The sequence below is a fragment of the Oncorhynchus kisutch genome, linkage group LG1 (assembly GCF_002021735.2).
Source record: "Oncorhynchus kisutch isolate 150728-3 linkage group LG1, Okis_V2, whole genome shotgun sequence".
Taxonomy (NCBI): domain Eukaryota; kingdom Metazoa; phylum Chordata; class Actinopteri; order Salmoniformes; family Salmonidae; genus Oncorhynchus; species Oncorhynchus kisutch.
In genome coordinates this window covers 47,881,155-47,896,774 of record NC_034174.2, presented here as the reverse complement: position 1 = coordinate 47,896,774, position 15,620 = coordinate 47,881,155, and the positions used below count along the sequence as shown (strand labels likewise).

Here is a 15,620-nt window from a genome sequence, read left to right as displayed (position 1 = left end):
GGATCATTGTCATGCTGAAAGACCCAGCCACGTTTCATCTTCAATGCCCTTGCTGATGGAAGAGGTTTTAATTCAAAATCTCACGATACATGGCTCCATTCATTCTTTCCTTTACACGGATCAGTCGTCCTGGTCCCTTTGCAGAAAAACAGCCCCAAAGCATGATGTTTCCACCCCCATGCTTCACAGTAGGTATGGTGTTCTTTGGATGCAACTCAGCATTCTTTGTCCTCCAAACACGACGAGTTGAGTTTTTACCAAAAAGTTATATTTTGGTTTAATCTCACCATATGACATTCTCTTAATCTTCTTCTGGATCATCCAAATGCTCTCTAGCAAACTTCAGACGGGCCTGGACATGTACTGGCTTAAGCAGGGGGACACGTCTGGCACTGCAGGATTTGAGTCCCTGGCGGCGTAGTGTGTTACTGATGGTAGGCTTTGTTACTTTGGTCCCAGCTCATTCACTAGGTCCCCCCGTGTGGTTCTGGGATTTTTGCTCACCGTTCTTGTGATCCTTTTGACCCCACGGGGTGAGATCTTGCGTGGAGCCCCAGATCGAGGGAGATTATCAGTGGTCTTGGATGTCTTCCATTTCCTAATAATTGCTCCCACAGTTGATTTCTTCAAACCAAGCTGCTTACCTATTGCAGATTCAGTCTTCCCAGTCTGGTGCAGGTCTACAAATTTGTTTCTGGTGTCCTTTGACAGCTCTTTGGTCTTGGCCATAGTGGAGTGTGGAGTGTGACTGTTTGAGGTTGTGGACAGGTGTCTTTTATACTGATAACAAGTTCAAACAGGTGCCATTAATACAGGTAACGAGTGGATGACAGAGGAGCCTCTTAAAGAAGAAGTTACAGGTCTGTGAGAGCCAGACATCTTGCTTGTTTGTAGGTGACCAAATACTTATTTTCCACCATAATTTGCAAATTAATTCATTAAAATCCTACAATGTGATTTTCAGGATTTTTTTCTTCTCATTTTGTCATAGATGATGATGAACATTACAGGCCTCACTCATCTTTTTAAGTAGGAGATCTTGCACAATTGGTGGCTGAATAAATACTTTTTTGCCCCACTGTAAGATTAATGAGCCAAATCTCTTTTTCGTCCACTTTCATATTAAAAAAGATCCACCTAAAATTGCGAATAATTCCCAACTATTTGCACATTCAGATCAAATTTTTTGTTAATATCATAACTATTGAGTTCCTCTGTCCATGACAGAAAATATTTCACCACCCCAATCCTTTTTCCACACAACTTCATCTAAGGATGTAGAGTGTGTTTCCTGTAAACAGTATGTGTTATATTCCTTTTCTTTTAGCCACGTAAAGACTGATCTTTTTTTATAATCTGCTAAACCATTAAAATTATAACTGGCTATACTTACTTCACCCCTTACCATAACTAGATACTAATCTCAGTCTAAATTGGCCATAATTAGTGCTCGTAAAGTTACTGCCGTCAGAGGTATTATGATGGTCAAAACTAGATCTTTCAAATGTCTGATATTTAAAATAAAAAAAATAGGTTCTAGCAATATATGTAGCGGTTTTGTTTTAATCAAAAATAACAAACCGGGTGTTTTCCAGCATACAGTGTTCAGCTGCGCACTCCGATGACGTGTGACGACAATGAGGGAGTTAATTTGTGGAATTTAGTTCCTTCTTAATGCGTTTGAGAAAAAACTGCTCAAATAAGCAAAGAGAAACAACAGTTCATCAGTACTTTAAGACATGAAGGTCAGTCAATGCGGAACATTTCAAGAACTTTTAATGTATCTTCACGTGCAGTCGCAAACACCATCAAGCGCTATGATGAATGGAATGGAAGACCCAGAGTTACCTCTGCTGCAGAGGACACGTTTATTAGAGTTACCAGCCTCATAAATTGCAGCCCAAATAAATGCTTCACAGACTTCAAGTAACAGACACATCTCAACATCAACTGTTCAGAGGAGACTGTGTGAATCAGGCCTTCATGGTTGAATTGCTGCAAAAAACACTACTAAAGGACACCAATAAGAAGAAGAGACTTGATTGGGCCAAGAAACACGAGCAATTGACATTAGACCGGTGGAAATGTGTATTTTGGTCTGAAGTCCAAATTGGAGATTTGTGTGGGTGAACGGATGATCTCCGCATGTGTTTTTCCCACTGTAAAGCATGGAGGAGGAGGTGTTATGGATGGTGTGTAGGTGCTTTGCTGGTGACACTGTCTGTGATTTATTTAAACTTCAAGGCACACTTAACCAGCATAGCTACCACAACATTCCGCAGCGATACGCCATCCAATCTGGTTTGGGCTTAGTGGGACTATAATTTATTTTTCAACAGATCAATGACCCAACACACCTCCAGGCTGTGTGAGAGTGATGGAGTGCTGCATCAGATGACATGGTCTCCACAATCCCCCGACCTCAACTAAATTGAGATGGTTTGGGATGAGTCGGACCGCACAGTGAAGGAAAAGCAGCCAACAAGTGCAAGGCATATGTGGGAACTCCTTCAAGACTGTTGGAAAATCATTCCAGGTGAAGCTGGTTGAGAGAATGCCAACCTCTCTTTTTAAAAAGCATGTGAAAAAGGTAATTCAAATAACCAAATTCAACCTAGCTAATTTCCGATTTATACGAAATTGTTTGACTACAGAGGTAGCAAAACTGTACTTCAAATCTATGATACTCCCCCACTTAACATACTGCTTGACTAGTTGGGCCCAAGCTTGCTGTACAACATTAAAACCTATTCAGTCTGTCTACAAACAGGCTCTCAAAGTGCTTGATAGGAAGCCCAATAGCCATCATCATTGTCACATCCTTAGAAAGCATGAGCTCTTGAGTTGGGAAAATCTTGTGCAATACACCGACGCATGTCTTGTATTCAAGATCCTCAATGGCCTGGCTCCCCCTCCACTCAATATTTTTGTTAAACAGAAAACCCAGACATATGGCAGCAGATCCACAAGGTCTGCCATGAGAGGTGACTGTATAGTTCCCCTAAGGAAAAGCACCTTTAGTAAATCTGCATTCTCTGTGAGAGCTTCCCATGTCTGGAATACACTGCCATCAGACACACATAACTGCACCACATATCACACTTTCACAAAATGCTTGAAGACATGGCTAAAGGTCCATCAGATTTGTGAACATGGTCCCTAGCTGTGTGTTGCCACTCCATGTTGTCTGTTGTCTGTAGCTTGTGAGGTGTGGAAACACTTTGTTGCTTTTATGAATTTTGTCTTGCTGCTTTTTGTTTTATGCTGCTCTGTCTGTATGCTACGTCTTGCTTGTCCTATGTTGCTCTGTCTGTATGCTGTGTCTTGCTTGTCCTATGTTGCTCTGTCTGTATGCTATGTCTTGCTTGTTCTATGTTGCTATTGACTGCGGTTGAAAATTAGCCGGTTGGCTAAAACCGGCACTTTTACTGAAATGTTGATTAATGTGCACTGTCCCTGTAAAAATAAAAATAAACTCAAACTAGTGTGCAAAGCTGTCATCAAGGCAACGGGTGGCTATTTGAAGAATCTCAAATATAAAATATACACTGCTCAAAAAAATAAAGGGAACACTAAAATAACATCCTAGATCTGAATTAATGAAATATTCTTATTAAATACTTTTTTCTTTACATGGTTGAATGTGCTGACAACAAAATCACACAAAAATGATCAATGGAAATCAAATTTTTTCAACCCATGGAGGTCTGGATTTGGAGTCACACTCAAAATTAAAGTGGAAAACCACACTACAGGCTGATCCAACTTTGATGTAATGTCCTTAAAACAAGTCAAAAGGAGGCTCAGTAGTGTGTGTGGCCTCCACGTGCCTGTATGACCTCCCTACAATGCCTGGGCATGCTCCTGATGAGGTGGCGGGAGGGATCTCCTCCCAGACCTGGACTAAAGCATCCGCCAACTCCTGGACAGTCTGTGGTGCAACGTGGCGTTGGTGGATGGAGCGAGACATGGTGTCCCAGATGTGCTCAATTGGATTCAGGTCTGGGGAACGGGCGGGCCAGTCCATAGCATCAATGCCTTCCTCTTGCAGGAACTGCTGACACACTCCAGCCACATGAGGTCTAGCATTGTTTTGCATTAGGAGGAACCGAGGGCCAACCGCACCAGCATATGGTCTCACAAGGGGTCTGAGGATCTCATCTCGGTACCTAATGGCAGTCAGGCTACCTCTGGCGAGCACATGGAGGGCTGTGCGGCCCCCCAAAGAAATGCCACCCCACACCATGACTGACCCACTGCCAAACCGGTCATGCTGGAGGATGTTGCAGGCAGCAGAACGTTCTCCACAGCGTCTCCAGACTCTGTCACGTCTGTCACATGCTCAGTGTGAACCTGCTTTCATCTGTGAAGAGCCAAACGTCCTGCACGGTGTTGGGCTGTAAGCACAACCCCCACCTGTGGACGTCGGGCCCTCATACCACCCTCATAGAGTCTGTTTCTGACCGTTTGAGCAGACACATGCACATTTGTGGCCTGCTGGAGGTCATTTTGCAGGGCTCTGGCAGTGCTCCTTCTGCTCCTCCTTGCACAAAGGCGGAGGTAGCGGTCCTGCTGCTGGGTTGTTGCCCACCTCCTAAAAATCTGATCTAACAAAGTGGATATTCCTCAACTCCGTCATGATGTCAGTGTTCTAACAAGCCCACAATGTGGTTACTAAAATCTGATTTGGAAATATTTGTCCTTTTGCTAAATACTAACTCCAGTTCATGTAAGCTGGTAGCATGGCTAGCCATATAGAAATGGGAAGTGGTAGTTGGAGTCTTTTGTAAGTGTAATGCAGTTGACTGGTAACAATGACATGGACATGTACTGGTGTTGACATCCATATCAGCATTATACTCTGATCTTTACCCCAAAATAGTGTGAATACACATAAACATTAGCCTTAATGCTAATTTTGCTGGGAGACAATAAGGAGATTCAGAATCTTTCCCACACGGCTGGACCTGATAGGGGTGTTTCCATTGATTTGTCCGAGTTCGATTGATCTTTTTAACCCATGTACAGTGGCAAGAAAAAGTATGTGAACCCTTTGGAATTACCTGGATTTCTGCATGAATTGGTCATAAAATTTGATCTTCATCTAAGTCACAACAATAGACAAACACAATCTGCCTAAACTTATAACACAAACAATGATAAGTTTTCTTGTCTTTATTGAACACACCGTGTAAACATTCACAGTGCAGGGTGGGCAAAGTATGTGAACCCTTGGATTTAATATCTGGTTGACTCTCCTTTGGCAGCAATAACCTCAACTAAACATTTTCTGTAGTTGCGGATCAGGCGGAATTTTGGACCGTTCCTCTTTACAAAACTGTTTTAGTTCAGAAATATTCTTGGGATGCCTGGTGTGAACCGCTCTCAAGGTCATCCACAGCATCTCAATCATGTTGAGGTCCAGAAGGCGTATTTTCTTCTGTTGAAGACATTCTGTTGTTGATTTACTTCTCTGTTTTGTCCTGTTGCATCACCCAACGTCTGTTGAGCTTCAATTGGCGGACAGATAGCCTTACATTCTCCTGCAAAATGTCTTGATAAACTCGGGAATTCATTTTTCTGTAGATGATAGCAAGCTGTCCAGGCCCTGAGGCAGCAAAGCAGCCCCAAATCATGATGCTCCCTCCCCCATACATTTGAATTGGGATGAGGTTTTGATGTTGATGTGCTGTGCCTTTTTATCTCCACACATAGTGTTGTGTGTTCCTTTTAAACAACTCAACTTTAGCTTAATCTGGCCACAGAATATTTTGCCAGTAGCGCTGTGGAACATCCTGGTTCTCATTTGCTAACTTCAGACGTGCAGCAATGTTTTTTTTTTTGACAACAGTGGCTTCTTCCATGGTGTCCTCCAATGAACACTATTCTTGTTTAGTGTTTTACGTGTCGTAGACTCGTCAAGAGATGTTAGCATGTTCCAGAGATTTCTATAAGTCTTTAGCTGACACTAGGATTCTTCTAAACTTCATTGAGCATTCTGCGCTGTGCTCTTGCAGTCATCTTTGCAGGATGGCCACTCCTAGGGAGAGTAGCAACAGTGCTGAATTTTCTCAATTTATAGACAATTTGTCTTACCGTGGACTGATGAACATTAAGGCTTTGAGAGATACTTTTGTAACCCTTTCCAGCTTTATGCAAGTCAATAATTATTAATCGTAGGTCTTCTGAGATCTCTTTTGTTCAAGGCATGTTTTACATCAGGCAATGTTTCTTGTGGATAGCAAACTCAAATTTTGTGAGTATTTTTATAGGGCAGCTCTAACCAACCATCTCCAAACTCGTCTCATTGATTGGACTCCTGGGTAGCTGACTCCTGACTCCAATTAGCTTTTGGAGAAGTCATTAGCCTAGGTGTTCACATACTTTTTCTAACCTACACTGTGAATGCTTAAATTATATATTCAATATAGACAAGAAAAATACTTTGTGTGTTATTAGTTTAAGCACACTGTGTTTGTCTATTGTGACTTAGATGAAGACCAGATCAAATTTGATGACCAATTTATGCAGAAATCCAGGTAATTGCAAAGGGTTCACATACTTTTTCCTGCCACTGTATACCACAAAAACAGACACTCATATACAGTATTGAGTCTGTATACAAAACATTTAAGAACACCTGCTCTTTCCATGACAGACTGACCAGGTGAAAGCCATAATCCCTTATTGATGTCACTTGTTAAATCCACTTCAATCAGTGTAGATGAAGGGGAGGAGACAGGTTAAAGAAGATTGAGACATGGATTGTGCATGTGTGCCATTCAGAGGGTGAATGGGCAAGACAAAAGATTTAAGTGCCTTCAAACGGGGTACAGTAGTAGGTGCCAGGTGCACCGGTTTGTGTCAAGAACTGCAATACTGCTGGATTTTTCACACTCAACAGTTTTCCGTGTGTCTCATGAATGGTCCACTACCCAAAGAACATCCAGTCAACTTGACACAAGTGTGAGAAGCATTGGAGTCAACATGGGCCAGCATCCCTGTGGAACGCTTGACACCTTGTAGAGTATACGGCCCGACAAATTGGGGGGAAGGGTGTAACTCAATATTAGGAAGGTGTTCCTAATGTTTGGTATACTCAGTATATAAACACTCATGCATACCATAGAAACACTATAATACTCATACCACGGAAACAGATATACTCATATATACCCCGGACACAGACTCACATAAACCCTAATACTAATATATAGGCTACCACAGAAAAACTAATACATATGCTACCACATAAATCTGCATAAAGAAAATATGCTAATTTCCCCACCAGTGGAGTGTTTTCACCAACTGACTTGTTTACAGATAAAAATCAGTGTGCGATGACATAGTGCAGACAAAATGTACTTTTTCGCTTACATTTTCATCTACCGAATACAAATCTAAATTGCAATATGTTTCCATCGCATTTTCAACTCTACCGATGGTTTTGTCACAAAAACTGTTGCGTTAAATAGCATATGGGCCTATTCTAGTCTTGACATATGCATTCTAGACAACAGCTCGCAGATACAGTGTGGGTAGGCTGTGCGGGTAGTCTAAATGATGAGATTATTATGGATAAGAGCGAGAATATTTATTTGTCAAATGGCAGTCAAGCTTCGATCATCATGTCACCAGAATGAAATTGTACCGAAACTTCCATCACTCGCATAAAAACTGTGGTTGGAAACATGGTTATTGACTCAAATATAAACAACTTTGTGTACTCTCTCTCATATAACATAATATTGTAGGAACACCAATGCAAATACGAAAAGATCCACAGAGTCGCATAGGAGTCACACTCATAACTACATCACAGTGGCCTACTTTTCAGAAAGTACCTGCGAGAAAGAAAAACCATTGACCGTGAGTTAGTATCCCAAGGAATAGGCAGGAAAACTCTTTCAATTAGCATATTCCTTGAAATCATCAAACAACAGTCCTTCAGGCAGCCTTGAAGGTGGAAGGGGTGGGTGGAGTATTCCTTCATATATGAAGGCAAACAGACCATTGCAGCAGGAGGAGGTGAGTTATAGGGGTATTAGCTCATCACTTTTTATGGAGGTACTTTAGCTGATACAAGGATTAATTTAAACACCCAGCGCAGGGTAATATCCCACAAACACCTCATTCAGGAGATTAATTCCAAGCTGTGACATAAAGCTTTCTCGCTGAAAATCAACTGCTGAAATTTCCTCCAAGACAACGGTAGGTCGACTCAAGGAAAAGGATAATTGGTTAGTTTGGTTCACAATGCAGGGTAAATGGAGGGTAAAATCATCTTAATTAAACACTGATGATCTTTATGTGGTACCATGACTAAGCACAGCCAACACACACACACACACCATGGAGACTACGGATAGAGTCATAGCAGGATGTTTCATACAGTGATGGGAAATTCTCCACTGCAAATGATTGCACCCACCAAAGCAGACATTAGCTCACTTAGCTAAAGCCTCGCTCTCTAGTGCTGATCCACATGCTTCAAGCACTTGGCACTTAAAGTAACTTTGACATTTAAGCTTGTTTCAAAACAACAGCACTTAAACCAGTAGTTTACCTCGGTAGAGGAACATGAGTGTCTCCCATAGACACAAGCACAGCAGTGGGTCCTTCACTACCAGGCGCGATAGCCGTCCGGCCAGATGCCCATCGGGCCGCGACCCGTCCTCCATGCCCAGGCCCCCATCCCAGGTGGAGAGCAGCGATGGGGGGCCACCATCCCCCCGGCCATCCCCCCGGCAGGCGCAGCGCGATATGGGCCTCTCCCTGGCCTTGGGGCCCAGCAGCAGCTGTCTGAAATAGGGACTGACAGCACAGAGCACAGCGGCGTGCCCCCAGCCCAGTTCCTTGCCAGAGTCCCCAGAGTAGAAGGCCACGTCGGCGAACTGGCCACCACGCTCCAGCAGCCACTGTAGGTCCTTAGAGAAGCTGGACTCCTCCACTCGGATGGGGGGAAGACGCGCTGAAGGGATGGAGTGAGAGATGGGTACAGGAAAGGGGGAGTCGTGGGAGAAAAGGGAAGAGAGGAGATGAGATGTTGGAATGAGAGAGGAGAGTAAAAGCACAGAGGGAAAAGGGGAGGAGTAAGTGTCAACATTGTTACGTATGTGGCTTGGATGGAATAAAAATGGGGAAGGTTAGCGAGAGAGAGATCAAGAGAAAGAAACAGACAGAAAATGGATGGAGGGGAGAAAGAATAAAGGATTGATGAGAAAAAAAAGAGGGAGAACAGAAAGATGATCAGACAGTTAGCTTAGGGAGTTGGGCATGGGAACGAGGGATGAGGGAAAAGCAGAGAATATTAAGTAAAAGGTAAACAGAGCGAGAGAGTGTGAAGGTATGTAAATCACTGTTCTATTATAAACCTATTTATGCTTAATCCATGCTGTACCCCTGTGCACCTCATCACTTTTTTATGGCCACTCTGTTTTAGCCTGGTATACAGGCAAGGCTGTCCAGGAATCAATGCACTTCATATTTCATGGACTGTGCACTATAACGAGAGAAAGTTAAGTAGTTGGACGGGCACCAGCCAAGCCAGCCCACCCACGCACCCACTTTGGCAGTGTTGCTCTTATCTGTCAATCACCAGGCCAAAGTTCATCAGACATAGCAACATGGAAGGCTGCTATATTCAGTACGTTAACTGTAGCTTAGCCGTGTGTTCGTATTTTTATTTAAGATTTTTTTTTTTGTCATTTCTGCCCCCTTTTTCTCCCCAATTGCGTGATTACGATCTTATTTCATCGCTGCAACTCCCCAACAGGCTCAGGAGAGTCGAAGGTCGAGTCATGCGTCCTCCGAAACATGACCCGCCAAGCCGTATCTCTTAACACCCGCTCGCTTAAACCGGAAGCCAGCTGCACCAATGTGTTGGAGGAAACACTGTTCAACTGACGACTGAAATCCACCTGCAGGCGCCCAGCCCATCACAAGGAGTCGCTAGAGTGCGATGAGCCAAGTAAAGCACCCCGGCCAAACCCTCCCCTAACCTGGACGACGCTGGCCAATTGTGCACCACCCTATGGGACTCCTGGTCACGGCCGGCTTAGCCGTGTGTTCTATTTCTGTGTCCATGAACACAGATAGGTGTCAAATTTGTAATAGCACATTTACAGGAATAATAAACACTATAGGGTGAAGGGCTGACTAACAGATGATTTGAAACTTTGATAAAGCAATGAAAGTCTATATTCTATATTTAGTAAAGGAAGAAAATTGTCCACTAACTGTTTGCTACACAGAAATGCAATCTTCTATTGAAGTGACAACGTTTCAACAATGTTTCAACCAACATGATATGATCTTCGTCACTTAAGTATTGTAGTACTATCACTAAGCTTCACTAACTGTTCTTTAGGAGCAGCAAACGGTGAGTCTGTATTCATTTTCATTGCTTTATTTGTCTCCTGTGGCATGTTTGGATGTGTGCAATTACTCTCTTTTCATAATTCAAAATTAAGTCCATGAGCCCAAAATAGCCCTGGCGTTCTCATCTCAGATCTCACAGACTTTGGATCCATGCAATAATAAATCCCCAAAAGTAATGAATCTACTATACTGGAGCAATTGTCGAAGAAATCTTAACACTATTCCACTAATCTGTGTCTGCTATCGATTTAGTTCAAACTCAAACTGTTGGCTGATTTAAAAATGTTAAATATAATTTAAGTTAACAATAATATCTAGTAGCATGTTAACAACAACAGTAGCATGTGCAGAGAGAACAAGAAAGGGCTGAGAATTAAACCCTGAGGAACACCACAAGTAAAGTTGATACCATACAAAGACGCATATAAATTATTTAAATGGGCTTCTCATCTTGCAATGCCAGTCTCTCACCTGGCTGTTCCAGATGAGGGGGGTGGGGCTCATTCAGCTTGTTGCTCCGCCTCTTCTCCGGCCTCTCTTTGGCCTTCTGCTTCAAACACTGAATCATGAAGTACTCCAGCTGAAAACATACACAAACGCACGCTTGTTAGAATAAACCCACACACACCAATAAAACATTTTAATGACATAGCAGCCAGTCCCCATTCTTATCTTCACTAGTACAATGGCCAATAATTTGCCATCTGCATCATCGATGATGATTGATAACATAGAACACTCCAATCATATATCACACCATCAAACAATATAATCCGTTCATAACTGGCTGATGCCGACACTCACCACGCTGCCAAAGTAGCGACCCACAAAGACATGGTTCAGAGAGGGCAGCTCCAGGTAAGTGGCCCCCAGGTCCCTAGAGAGCTGCAGGCCCTCACTATGGGGGACACAGCTGCTCCAGTCTGATGCACACAGGGGGCACGTGCAGGGGGGCCCCTCATCTGGACAGTGAGGGGACAGAGAAGAGGTGAGTGAGACAGGACAACATTTACCTCTAAACGCACACCTGCAAAAAAATAGATATTACCCACAGAACTTCCAGCAGAACATATCAAGATTTTCTTTTATCCATCAAAGATATAACCACATACTGAAATTCAGACAGATTTACAATGCATGCACAGAGGCACACCGTGCATGCGCATACTGTAGCCTACATGCAGAGAGACAGTCAGAGTGTGAGAATATGAAGAGAAACTTACAGGGAAATGGAGGGAGGAGTAAAGAGATACAGAAACAGCATAAAAGCAGAGAAGGAGCCAGAGAGAGTGTGGCGGTCTGCTCAGTGCCAAATGCAAGGGATAAATCACTCTGCTAATAAAACTACAGGCATAGAGTGAAAGCCAGACACTGTCTGTGGTGCGTGTGTGTGTACAGTATGTGACGTGTCCTGCAATGATTCTGCCCTAGGTGGTCTCCTAAACCAAGGCAACAGGAAACACAGCTGTCATTCTCCACATTCATTAGGGGATAGTTTTAGCATAGACAATAAAAGCAGAGACAAAACAACACAAAAACATAGTGTCAGGTCCACCACTTTCCCACAAGGCCCATCTCTCACCACCAAAGAGTTATCAAATACTATTATCATCTTGCAATGAAGCTCTGGCAAGATCTAAAAGCATCTCACTGTGCTAAAAAGTAACCCATCATGAATGTCCTGGATTTGTTTATACCGCTGAAATGAAAATGACTTATGGTCACGCATATAGACATTAAAGTGGGCTTGATGGTTAATACTTTTTCTTGCACCAAATTATGCTTGGTTTGTTTGTTGTTTTAGCCACAAAGACATTACTTAGAGACAAAATCCTGGGGCCTGTTTGAGATTGAATCATAAGATGAGCATCATGCTCTTAACTGAAAGGACAGGGAAAAGACAAATCCACTCCTTCAGCAATTTTCCTTGCTCCGAGAGTATGTAATGTAGCAATCGTTTGGTAAGCCATATTTGTAAAATTTGCAAATATAAAGATCAATTAATTAAGGCTATTTCAAAAGACTCAAAATTATGTGATTTTTGGATGATATTAGTTTGGGTTTATTGGATAGTAAAAACAGTGTTGAGTCAAATGTCATAAACATGGTTGGATGTCATTACCTTTTATGAATGGTGTGAGGCCACATAACCAATCATTGTCAATATTTCTATACTCTAAGTGCTATGAGGCAACCCCTGACTGCAACGGAATGTAAGACTGCCTAGCAAAACTTCACCACTTGACTCATGATACAAAATATCATCCTTATTTAGCCAGGCAGGTCCATTAAGATTTGTATTTTATTTAAGATGATGACCTGGCATGTGGTAAGTGCATGGTAATACAGCACAAGAAGACACAACATGTCCCAACAGGACAAAATGGTGTTGTGGTCAAAGATAGACCAATGGGATCTCACCGTTTAGGCGTGCGCCCACAGCAACCAAAATGACGGGCACGCCCCAGTGACGTAGCAGGGGGCGGAGTCTAGGGGCATATCCGTTGCGCACCTGCTGGAAGGCCATCTTGTCGTTGATCGAGTACTTGATGACCAGGATGTCAGCCTGTTCTAGAACGCTCCGCACACTGGCCCAGTCACTGTCCAACAGATCCTGTCCACACACAGAGTACATACACACATTTTAAATACTTTATTTGAATCCACAAATCACATTACAGTCGAGGATTCAAACATTTTACAGGACACGGATATATTTTTCTCCAAACTGCTAGGCTGCCCATGACAGCTGACACAGAGCAGTACTTTGCTAGTTGCTTTGCCTTTGTCCTATGCAGTCCTGCAATCTGAAGGCCACGTACTGTCATGCCCAAGACCCCTAAATATCTGCACTACAAGTTGCACTGATAACCAAGGCTGTTTAAGTGTGACACAAGGGGCTGGTGTTTTTAGTATCAACATTATAGGGCCCGTTTCCCAGATCCAGTTTAAGCCCCACTCCCCCTAAAAAATAACTGTTAATTGCGACTTGTAATCAGTCTCCATCAGACCTGAGAAGAAGTGGTCAGATTTGTTCCACTGCCCTTGCTGAAAACAGTTTCGGAATTCAAAATGCATGTGTATCTCAAGAGCGCTCCTCACACTCAAGGAAGCCAGGTAAACAAACACAAACAGTGGCTGGAAGAGTGACTCACTCCTTTATAACGACAATATTCATCTGACCATACAAATGCATTTTTCCCTGCCTGCTTATTGGTCTGGCTTGGCCCCTGATAACCTACATCTGTCTCCACTAATGAAATCTATTCTGAAAGGGAAAAGATTAGCCACCGTTGGGTGAAGACAAAGCTCAGGAAAGTAGACTAACAGTGAAATGCTTACTTTAGGGCCCTTCCCAACAATGCAGCGAAAAACATTTTGAAATAATATAAAAAATAATCACCCACCCCAACATCTCCAGAGCCAAAACACACACACACACTTACCCAGCTAGGGCAGTCCTGCACCACCACAGTGACGTCTCCAAAAACGTGGGACGTGTACTCCATGAAGGCCGGGTTGGACAGGCTGCTCTCCTCAGGCCCTCCGGCCATGGCGCCGTGGCCCAAATAACTCCACAGCAGGCCCCCCTGGAGCTGGCCCTGACCCATGGCCTCTTCTCCTGGCCCCACTCCCCCGGGGCACTCACTGCCCAGCGCAACAATATGAATGGACCTGTAAGTAAAGCACACCAGATGGGGGGGACACAGTCAGGGTCAGACCCATTAGGAACCAGACAAGCAGAGATGGGCTGACAGATATGGTGTGCTGCCTGGTACACTATGGGGGTAGGTAGGGTGAATGTGATGTGTCTCTCAAATGCAGTGTGGGATGCTGCAAAGGAGGGAATTAGGGGGAAGTCAGGTGAACGTGTCTCTAATACTGCGCCTGTGAGAGATGCAACAAGGAGGGAATTAAGAGCCTTTTCCTCTTATTATACATGTCTATCACGGAGACACTGCATCAGGTTGTGTCATTGAGCGAATGACACCGACAGGCGTTGCTCTGTCAGATTTGTTTAGATTTAAAAAACCATTGAGAATTGAATTATTATTATGCAATTATCCCATTCATAGCCCATTATTGGCAAAAACATGCGTGGTACAATCACACAGTAGAAACGCGGGAGGAAAGTAGACTACCCTGTCTTTTGCATCCATTCATGAGGTGCAGACAGCAACTTACATGGTCACCACGGGTTTCTGCTGGTCAATGCCTTGAACACGTTCTCCCACCGTGCGTTTTCACATGGGTCCGCAGTGAGAGGCTTTTCCGCAATGAGTCCCGAGTATGGGGACGTTAATCCCTCATATCGGTGACTCGCTCCCCGCGACCGCGGTTGAAGAGTTTCACAATCCCCTGTATTTCCTTCTCGTTGTTCATTCATAAAGCAAAACCTCTTACAGTTTACGGTAATGTAAAGGAATGTAAACACTACTGGTTGGATCTAGCCGGCGCCGTGGACTACCACTGCGCTAAAAAATAAACAAGTTGTCAATAGCTAAAAAATATTTTTTTAAATAAACGACGCGGAGAAACCAGCACCTCAATATTCCTGGCACTCATGCCACCGCTTTATCCAATGAAAATTGACGTCGCTGTATAAAACAAAGTCCACTGGGCAGAGGAAGAAAAGTGGGGAGGTAATGCACGGAGAGAGCGAGAGAGACTGGGATAGAGCAACAGACCGTGTTGATGGAGAGAGGACGCGCCTGACTCAGCAGCAAACAATACACGCGCGCACGCACGCCAACAGCAGTACACATCTACAGCCACAAAATGACGCGCAGCACAAATTGCTATTGTTATGTCCTTACCTCATTAGGCGAACCTCTCCACACACCCACTGTGTTTTCTCCGGACTGCGAAAAAAAATCTCGCCCGTTGGTTAACCTAATCTTATTTATTCTCATTATTCCAGCTCCCATTATTAATTAATGCAAGGGATGGAGTTTCCCAACATGGTTTTAGATTAGCATTATTCAGTGGCTGTGAACACAAATACATTCCAATAAAATGTAATTAGGCCGGATAATCTTTAAAACATGGAACATCGACAAAAGTGACAAACACGGCTCTATTCTCACTGTAGGCTATTTGACCGCTCCAACATTGTGTCTCTCAGGATCATGTTTAACGAATAAGCCTAATTTACTCTCCGAATGTATGGAATTGACTTGCAATACTTTAAGTTTATGACATGATTGCTAATAGGGCCTATACACCAAGACACCATATGC

General features: G+C 43.4%; 1 protein-coding gene across 1 annotated transcript in view; it reads right to left on the bottom strand.

Annotated features, from left to right (window-relative positions):
- LOC109892402 (rho-related BTB domain-containing protein 3-like) overlaps positions 1–15,123 on the bottom strand; it is a 28,336-nt gene extending 13,213 nt beyond the window's left edge. Inside the window, exons 1-6 of the mRNA XM_020484907.2 lie at positions 14,566–15,123; positions 13,827–14,055; positions 12,802–12,994; positions 11,185–11,342; positions 10,852–10,960; positions 8,567–8,971 (exon numbers count right to left, since the gene is read on the bottom strand). Of these exons, the coding sequence (XP_020340496.1) occupies positions 8,567–8,971; positions 10,852–10,960; positions 11,185–11,342; positions 12,802–12,994; positions 13,827–14,055; positions 14,566–14,567 (1,096 nt within the window). The 5' untranslated portion in view covers positions 14,568–15,123. The remainder of the gene's footprint in view (positions 1–8,566; positions 8,972–10,851; positions 10,961–11,184; positions 11,343–12,801; positions 12,995–13,826; positions 14,056–14,565) is intronic.
- Positions 15,124–15,620: the final 497 nt, after the last annotated feature.